The 9,396-nt window shown below is 37.2% G+C and overlaps 2 protein-coding genes across 3 annotated transcripts; one reads left to right on the top strand and one right to left on the bottom strand.

Moving 5' to 3' along the window:
* The first annotated feature begins 251 nt into the window (after positions 1 to 251).
* Positions 252 to 3,126, top strand: LOC133790848 (gibberellin receptor GID1C-like). Of its 2 annotated transcripts, XM_062228650.1 has the most exons (3): positions 252 to 358; positions 531 to 811; positions 1,533 to 3,126. In XM_062228650.1, exons 2-3 carry the CDS (start codon positions 773 to 775, stop codon positions 2,538 to 2,540), a joined length of 1,047 nt encoding a protein of 348 aa, XP_062084634.1. In that variant the 5' UTR covers positions 252 to 358; positions 531 to 772; the 3' UTR covers positions 2,541 to 3,126. The 2 variants fall into 2 exon arrangements, with proteins under 2 accessions (XP_062084634.1, XP_062084633.1); XM_062228649.1 differs by lacking the exon at positions 252 to 358 and having other exon boundaries at positions 373 to 811.
* A 1,274-nt stretch (positions 3,127 to 4,400) lies between these two features.
* Positions 4,401 to 7,276, bottom strand: LOC133790847 (uncharacterized). Its single transcript, XM_062228647.1, has one exon. The coding sequence runs from the start codon at positions 7,178 to 7,180 to the stop codon at positions 4,631 to 4,633; it is 2,550 nt and encodes an 849-aa protein (XP_062084631.1). The 5' UTR covers positions 7,181 to 7,276; the 3' UTR covers positions 4,401 to 4,630.
* Between the last annotated feature and the right edge of the window lie 2,120 nt (positions 7,277 to 9,396).

Below are 9,396 nucleotides of genomic sequence, written 5' to 3' on the forward strand. Positions count from 1 at the left end.
ATCTCAGAGTCCCCACCTCCACTCCACTATCATTTATTATTGCATTGCACCCTTTTTATTCTTAAATTTAATATATACATTGAATAAATAAATAGATTTAATATAGTCATTGTAGCAGCTAACAAAACCCAACATTTTAATTGATTCATTTATTTTATTTTTTTGAAAATAATAATAATATCTATTTCAAAAAAATATATATAATTAATTAATTAATTAATGAAGTTAATAATATATAGATAAGTGGGACCCAAAAAACAGTGTTTTGTTCGGCCGATCACTTTGTCCGCTCTATCGTCCTTTGTTTGTTCATCCCCTTCGCACTTTAGCCTTTTGTCCTCTCTCTCCTCTGCTTACCGTACGCCCTCTTCTCTTATCATTCACTCTCTTTCTCTTTCTCTTTCTCTTTCTCACGCACACACGCACACACGCACCTTCTCCTCTATTCTCTTCTACTCTCTTCTCTCATATATCTCTCTCGCTCTCTGCTTTATATACTGGGATTTTTGTTTACCCTTTCTATTGCACAGATTCTGGGAGCCAACAAAGAGCCGCATAGAAGGGATCAGACCTATTTTTCAAATGATGGGTTTTCGCCATTGATCTTCGATTGAAGCTTGAGCTGTGTGCTTGTTTTGAATATGGAGAGTTTTTTGGAACTGGGTTTTCTTTAAAAAAGGGATCTTTGGGGTTGGGGTTGTGCTGTTTTATAAGGGTTTGTTTCGTTTCGTTTCGTTTCGTTTCGGTATTTGATTTCTGAGGGCCAGTTCCAATGGCTGGGAGTAATGAAGTCAACATCAATGAGTCCAAGGTACCGGCTTTTGTATATGTATTTTTTCAATCCATTTATGGGTATCTCTTGTTTTCTTTGGGTTCTGGGATTTTGTTCCTATAATTGGAAGTTTTGATTTTGTTGCTGCGTTTGGTTTGTGGGAGGCTTTATTTGGGTTTTGATATTGTGTATTTGTAGTTTATTTTAGGTTTTATAATCTGTGTTCGGGTATTGGGATTGAGCAGTTGAAAGTTCGAATTTATTTATTATTTATTTGATGGGATTTAGAGACTGCTTTATTGGATTCTGATTTCTACTGTATGCTATCGGGTTCAGCTTATTTATTTTTTTGTTTTCTTAATTGTCACAGCTTTTGATTTATGCTGTTCGATGATCGAATCTACGGTTTTTTCGAAAGACCAGATTTTGGAAGTACTGTGTTTGATGTTAAATATTGGTTAAAATTTTGGGGGTTTTGACGTTTTCTTAGTAGTTTTAATTCCTAGAACTCGTATTTTAGTTGACTCTGAACTCCCTGCTCTCTTGTCAGAGTTCGCATTTGCTGAGTGTGTGTGTTCTAGTGATTCTATTTTCATTTGTTATTCTCTGTTACATATGCTGTGTACAGGCTTAAGTTTCTGCAAAACTTGACAATGTAGATCGGAATATAATGGTGTCATTTTCAGTTTTGGGAACTTTTTGTAATCCTACTTTGTTTTGCTGAGAGAAGAATTTTTTGTCTCCTTTTTGCTCTTTATAGAATGTGGTTCCGCTGAATACATGGGTCTTGATCTCCAACTTCAAGTTGGCTTACAATCTTCTTCGGCGTCCTGATGGAACTTTCAACCGACACTTGGCAGAATATCTTGATCGTAAAGTGATTGCCAATGCACACTCAATTGATGGGGTTTACTCTTTCGACACCATCATTGACCGTGAAACTAGCCTCCTCTGCAGAGTATATCGTCCAACTAATAATCCTGAGGAGCCTCGTCTGAACTTCCTTGATCTTGAAAAGCCTGTGACTTCTGCCAATGGTGAGGTTGTGCCTGTAATAATTTTCTTTCATGGTGGAAGTTTTGCTCATTCCTCTGCAAATAGTGCCATTTATGATTCTCTATGCCGTCGATTAGTGGGAATCTGTAAGGCCGTCGTTGTCTCAGTAGATTATCGCCGTGCACCAGAGAATCGTTATCCTTGTGCCTATGATGATGGATGGACTACTCTTAATTGGGTAAACTCTAGATCATGGCTTCGAAGCAAGGACTCGAAGGTGCATATATACATGGCCGGCGATAGTTCAGGTGGAAACATTGTACACAACGTTGCCTTGAGAGCAGTGGAATCTGGAATTGAAATATTAGGTAACATTCTGCTCAATCCAATGTTTGGTGGGCAAGAGAGAACTGAATCTGAGACACGATTAGATGGGAAATATTTTGTTACCCTCAAAGATCGAGACTGGTACTGGAGAGCATTTCTGCCTGAAGGGGAAGATAGGGACCACCCAGCATGCAACCCATTTGGTCCGAGGGGTAAGAGCCTGGAAGGACTAAAGTTTCCCAAGAGCCTTGTTGTGGTGGCTGGTTTAGATCTTATTCAGGACTGGCAATTGACTTATGCTAAAGGGCTCGAGAAAGCTAACCAAGTGGTGAAACTTTTATTTTTGGAGAAGGCAACAATCGGGTTTTACTTGTTACCGAACAACGACCACTTCTATACTGTGATGGATGAGATAAGTAACTTTGTGAGTTCTGACTGTGAATAAATTGACTTACCAACAGGCAGCCATATATAATAGAAGCTTGACATTTTCTCCCGCGTTATTAAGGGGTTGTTTTTTTACAGTTTGTAAGGTTGTGTAGTAATACTACTTACTGTTGTATTGATTGCTGTGGTGTTAAGATCATTCACTGCCGGAATCCGGTCCTTGGTTTACTAAACAAGGCAAGAGCTTGATTGATGGATTCAGAAGGTATTGGTCTGCATATATCTGGATTCGTGATACTTTGTGTTGTGGAAATCTAAGTTTCTGGTTTGGGTAATGTGGTTTGTTTATCCTTGAGGGGCAGCATGAGCTGTTTGACCAAGGTTAGCAGTCCTACCCATTCTCGACATATTTTAGCCACAAAGATAGAGGATCATGGTTTTGTGGGGGGTAACATTCTGTTCTTTAATCAACCTGCTCGGTGTCTGGTTAATGATGTTATATAATTATAATATATAGCTAATTTTCGATACATGGATGGAAAACCATTCATGGTGTTGTAATCTTGTAATGTTTATAAGATATAAGCCTTAGAGATTATATTAAAAACGTTTGCTTGTTATTGAGTTTTATTCTGTTCTCTTTATATGGTTCAAGTTTTGACAAGTCTTCTCACCAACTGTAAATTAAGATATTTTATGTACACTAAAGATAGAATCATGGTTGCCTTTCTTTTTTTTTCTTTCCATTATTATCCTTGCGATGTTTGTATGGTCAGCAAGAAAGTAGGCTTGTTGTACCCTCTTAAAAGAGTATGTTTCATGAGGCTAAAATGGTTAGCTCTTGCGTGGCTCATTTCTAGAGTTTGCATTGTGGGGTTAGGATTAGTTCGTGTAAGTCTATGCTGAAACCATTGTTAAATTGTTCAATGAAGCCGCAACTTCTTAGCTACTCTAATAGGCATACAAGGCACCAACTTTATTAGCAAAAAACAGCCTCACCAATTAAGGAAAAGGAAGAGACAGAAAGAAAGTGACAAGGGATGGGGGTAGATTTTAATAGGCTAAAACTTGTAGTGGGATGTGATAACGAAAGCTTTAAGTAGATATCTTTTAACAACAAAACGGGCTTCAACTTATATTCCATAATGCAATTGATGACTAGAAGCAAGTGAAAACGGTCCATATCTTTGTTGTTGATCGAGATTGAACTAGATCATTCTCTGTCAGTTCAAAGCCTATTTTGGACCTAGGCATGACGCGAAACGTTAGATAAAGAATTGATATGTTCAAAGAAAAAAGGCAAAAAAAAAAAAAAGAGTACCAATAACAATAGTAGTGGTTGGCATTTGGTTGTTTTTGTGGGATCACATGAGGATCACACACCCATTATAGGCCAGGCAAGTTGCTATCACAATCATTTAAACATTTCACTACAATGGCAAGGAACAGCTAAGGCTCAGAAAAGGACATACAAACTTTAGTATTCTTAATTCCTGTTTTGAGTAAAAAAGAAAAAAAAAATCTCACAAATTAACAACAAAAACATCTAGCTTACATGCGCAACCCAATTCTCATCTTCGTGCCTTTATGACACTATGATTGGTCTCTTTTGTGTTCATGTATAAGCGAACAGGAAGAGATGTCGTTCCCTCCCCATTGCTACAACTTAATTTCCATAGTACATATTTCCTTATTAGGACACTCACTGCCACTGCCTGCACAATTTCACTTGATTGTTATAACAACAACAGCTAATCATGCTTCGTCTTTTAAAAGAGAATAAACTAGTCTACACTCCACTCCCACAAGTCAACAAGTCGTCCAAATTGAAGAGCAGTGTGAAATTTAATGAGCAAGAAAAATAAGCTTCATAAGAACTCAGACATGTGACCGATACGTAGTTTAAAGTATAAACACATTTAAGAAGTTCGAAGAACTTGTATTCATACTTGTAAATGTAACAAAGCAGCAGCAGCTAATAGGGATTATAATCCAGTAAGGAAACATTATTGTCAAAAAAGGAGAAAATAGCATAACATTATGCCATGACATCTAGCAGACCTTGATTAGTTTGATCCTAGTAACTCTACCAAAAGCAACTAAGTCATATAGTAGTAACAAAACTTGATTAATAAAATCAAAAGTTACTCAGCGCGGTTTGGCAGCGTATGCAAAAGTAACTGCCGCAAAAAGAGTTGTTGCCGAAGAGACAAAAGCCCAAACGTTTTTCAGCTTACATGCCTGTGCAGTTGAGCGCTTCAGATGCTCCACTTGTTGCTTCATGTCTTCTACCATCTTCTCCTTGTTCTTGAAAGCATTTTGGATGGCTTCCAACTCTGTAACATATGGTTGAACTTCTCCTTCGAGCTTCCTCTGCTGGATAACCACATCTTTCTTACCATCTGTACTGCTCTGTTCGGATTGAGAAACTGAAACCATGGCTGAAGTTTTCTTCAACAAGGCGAGCGCCCTTTCGGAGTTGATGCCAGCAAATTCTACTTTAGATTTCCAATCTTCCATTTTGGTCTGCACCTCACGAAGGCTCTTTAGTGCTGCATCTCTTTCCTTCACCAATGATCCCAATTGTTTCTCTGTTGCTTTAGTTTTGTTAAGTAGCTTCACATGCTCATCCCGCAGAACCTGTGCTTCTTTAGTAACTTCTTCAATGCTCTTCTCCCTTTCTGAAATGGCCAACTTCAAGTTTTCAACAATCTTTTTTTCACCATCGAAAGCCTTTTGAGTCTCATTCTTCTGAATGGTGAGGCGGTCAAGAGCATCCTTGTTATTACTTACTTCAGAAAGCAGTTGCTTGTTCTTTTCCTCTTGATCCCTGCAAGAAGTTCCAAGTGCAGATAGAGCATCCTTTAGTTCACCCACTTCTTTATGCAGCTTAATAATTTCATTTTCTTGATTAACAAACCCCTTCTCAATCTGGCTTTTCATTTCAGCTAGTTCTTCAATGCTTCGTTGCTTATCCATTACTTCCTTTGTGGCCACATTCAAAGCCACCTCTACTTCATGCAGTTGTGACTGCAACTTCCTAATGTTTGATTCCTTTTCCTCCTTCAATGACTTGATCTCCATCTCCACATGGCCAAGAGCATCCTTGCTATTACTCACTTCTGAAAGCAGTTGCTTGTTCTCTTCCTCTTGATCACTGCAAGAAGTTCTTAGTGAAAATAGAGCATCCCTTAGCTCACCCACTTCCTTTTGCAGCTTGATAGTTTCAAGCTCTTGATTAACAAACCCCTCCTCAATCTGGTTTTTCTTTTCAGCCAGTTCTTCAATCATTCGCTGCTTATCATTTACTTCAATTATGGCCATATTCAAAGCCACCTCTACTTCATACAATTGTGACTGCAACTTCTTTATATTTAGTTCTTTCTCCTCCTTCTCTTCCTTCAATGACTTGATCTCCATCTCCATATCATTCAAGCTCTCCTTAGCGAACCTCTCCGACTCCAAAATACTGGCTTGCATTACTTCGACCTCTCTGTTCAGATCCAATACAGTTGCATTCCGTTGCTCCACTTCCTTCTCTAACACACCAAGTTGTCGTTCTAACTCGCTTTTCTCTCTCTCAATGCCATTCTTCTCACTCAAAATCTGGTCATTCTTGTTCCTGAACTCCCCAATCAACTTCTGTGACACCCCTAGTTTCCTCTCAGCTAAATCTTTTTCCTTCATTAGCCCTTCACATTTTATTTTCAACTTCTCAAACTCCTCCTTATCATTCAAGCTCTCCTTAGCGAACCTCTCCGACTCCAAAATACTGGCTTGCATTACTTCAACCTCTCTGTTCAGATCCAATACAGTTGCATTCCGTTGCTCCACTTCCTTCTCTAACACACCAACTTGTCGTTCTAACTCACTTTTCTCCCTCTCAATGCCATTCTTCTCACTCAAAATCTGGTCATTCTTGTTCCTGAACTCCCCAATCAACTTCTGTGACACCCCTAGTTTCTTCTCAGCGAAATCTTTTTCCTTCTTCAACGCCTCAAGTGCACTTTCTTTCTCAACCCTTTCCTCCATTAGCCCTTCACATTTTATTTTCAACTTCTCAACCTCCTCCTTCATCGACCGCTCCCTCTTCTCCGTATCCACCACTTTCTTCTTCAACCCATCCGCTTCTTTAACCAGGCCATCAAAATTCTTTCTCAGATCATCCCTCTCAACGCACACCCGGCTCACCTCACTTTTCTCACTTTGAAGACTATCCACAAGCTTGTTCACTTCACTCTTCAGTGACCTTATCTCGGTCTCTTTCTCACTCTTCACCCTCTCAACCTCAACTCTCTTCTCTTGCACCAACCCATCAAACACAACTCCCATTTGGGCCACCTGGGCGTCCAAAAAAATACGAAACACACCCTTCTCCAACTCCAAACCAAGACTCTCCTCACCGACCCGAGTCAGCTCAGACTCCAATGCATTCTTCTCCTGACCGGACCGAGTCAACGCAGACTCTAGAGCCTCTTTGGATTGAACCAAAGAGTCCATCTGTCGCCTCCGCTCAACGGTCTCCTTGAGAAGCCTTGAGTTGAGGGACTTCAAGCTCTTGAGCTTTTCTGAAGAGTCATCGACGGCGGCCATGGGGATAGGGGTGGCTTCACTCATTTGGTCTGCTCTGTGGTCTGACTGTACAAGGGCTTCTTGCCTGGGATCTTTGGGTTGATGGGCTGCTTTCTTTTTGGCCATTTTCTTGTTTTTGTTTTTCTTGAAGCTGTGGTGCTCAGTAAATGTGAGGATTTGAGGGTTAGGGTTTTGGGTAAATCTTGATGATGATGATAACGAGGATAAGGACTTAAGGGAGCAAAATTAGTTTTTGGGGGGATGGGCCTATTTTTTAGGATTCAAATTTTGGGGCCCAGCACACTTTTATTTATTATCATATTTGTTTTCGGAGAATTTAAAAATTTGTATTTCTTGAATCCGAAAATCTGGGATAATCCACGTGTCACTCATGTGAACGCTATCTGCTTCAATCGACGGTGATCATTACACGTAGACATTTGTCACCGCCTTTAAAATATTGTCGTTTTTAAAAAATGTTGTGGTTTATGTGATATTGTCGTTTTATAAAAAATGTTGTCGTTTATATGGTATCGTTAAAATTATTGTCGTTTATATGGAATTGTTGTTTTTTGTAGGGCCGAGCATTGGGTGGGTTGGTCGGGTTACAAGGCATTTTTACCCGTCCAATATTATAATCGGGTTAGCAAAAGTGACCCGTAACTTGCCCAATTAAGAAGAAAAAAATATTTTAACCCGTCCAATAATTTGGGCGGGTTGGTCAGGTTAACCCACCCAAACCGAAATTGTATATTTTTTTTGGCGGGTTGGTCGAGTCAACCTGCCCAAACAAAAGTGGTAATTTTTTTTTTTATATTTTTGCAATTTTTTTCTTTTAAATACTAGTACTAATAATGTGAATTTTATCTTTTTAAGCTTAAAACAATATTTTAAATTTATAGTAAAAAAATTAAAACAAAACCTAATTAATTTATATATTTATTTTAATATATTAAAAATAATAAATTCTTAATTGGGCGGGTTGGGTTATATTGGACGGGTTGATAATTATTTTCAACCCGCCCAATATAACAATTAGGCGGTTTAAATTTTGGTCAGTTTATTCGGGTTGCGTTTTTTGGCAGTTTTTTCGGGTTGGTTTGGGCGAATTATTCAGGTTAGGCGGGTTGTAAAAATATCTGCACAGCCCTAGTTTTTTGGTTGTGGCCATTTTAACGGTTATTGTCGTTTTCATTTATATGTATTTATACATTCTTTTTCATGCTTCTAATTAGAGTCTTAGGTAATATTGAGTAAGTTTAGAAATCAGATTAAGCTTTTATAATTTTTTCCCAATCTTAAATAATTGATATGGAATAATAACAAAAAGTCAAAAACATCGACTATATCTCAAGACTTTAAAAATGTTAAAAAAATGTATGGGAAGTGATGATTAGGGATGTATATTTTTTCCAATGGGGATGAGCTCTCCGGGATAAAGCGGGAACGGGGATAATTTTTAATCTCTGAATGTTAAATGGGATGGGGACTCTCCGCTCTGATGGGACCCTGTTTAAATTTTTATATATTTTTGTAATATTTTATATATAATTTATATATTTATTTATGTGTTATCGTAGTATAGTAATAATCTTTTTAATATTTTAAATTTTATTTAGAATAATATTTCATATTTTAAATTATAAATATTGTGAAATATTTTAATTTATTTATAATTTATGATTTTTATTTTAAAATTTTAATTAAAATTTATTTTTTAAATAAATAATTTCCCAAAAAGAATTTCCTACTTCAACAGGAGATTATCCACCCTGTCCCACCGAGGAACAAGCATGAAGGAGATGGGGATGGGGATTAAATATATACATGGGTACGGGACAGGATAACAATCCCTGCCAATTCCCCGTGTGCATCCATACAATTACTGAATTAGTTTCTTCTTCCAACGTTGTCTTTTGTAATTTTTTTTTTTTTAAAAAAAAAATATATAAAAAATTAGTTCACCGCGTTAAAACTCAGTGCAGAACTATACAATAAGAGTAAGACAAAATACCATTTCCAATCTTATATTTAAAAACTATATAAGAACTACAAATAAAAAATATATATTTAAATTTTTGTTAAGTGAAAAAAAATAAAAAAAAATAAGTCCACATATTTTCTGTTTGTGTGTGACCCTCCTTTATATTTGTGTTTATTCTCTCCAAATTTTCTTTCAACAACTATCATCAATCTCATCACTTTCTTCACCTAATCTCTTATTTTCTTCTATTTGCTTTTAATTCTTTTAAGGCTCGAAACGTTAATCTTTCTTGATTTTACATTTTATTTATGATTCTAAAAAGTTGGGTGCACTTTAAATGAAGCATTAAATTGAATTA

This window comes from Humulus lupulus, chromosome 7 (genome assembly GCF_963169125.1).
Source record: "Humulus lupulus chromosome 7, drHumLupu1.1, whole genome shotgun sequence".
NCBI classification, from domain to species: domain Eukaryota; kingdom Viridiplantae; phylum Streptophyta; class Magnoliopsida; order Rosales; family Cannabaceae; genus Humulus; species Humulus lupulus.

Bases quoted from the DNA above. Each gene is read 5' to 3' on its own strand.
- LOC133790848 (XM_062228650.1), top strand. From the start codon at position 773: ATGGCTGGGAGTAATGAAGTCAACATCAATGAGTCCAAG. The intron at 812-1,532 runs GTACCGGCTTTT...TGCTCTTTATAG, and splicing joins TCAACATCAATGAGTCCAAG to AATGTGGTTCCGCTGAATAC.
- LOC133790847 (XM_062228647.1), bottom strand. From the start codon at position 7,180: ATGGCCAAAAAGAAAGCAGCCCATCAACCCAAAGATCCCAGGCAAGAA.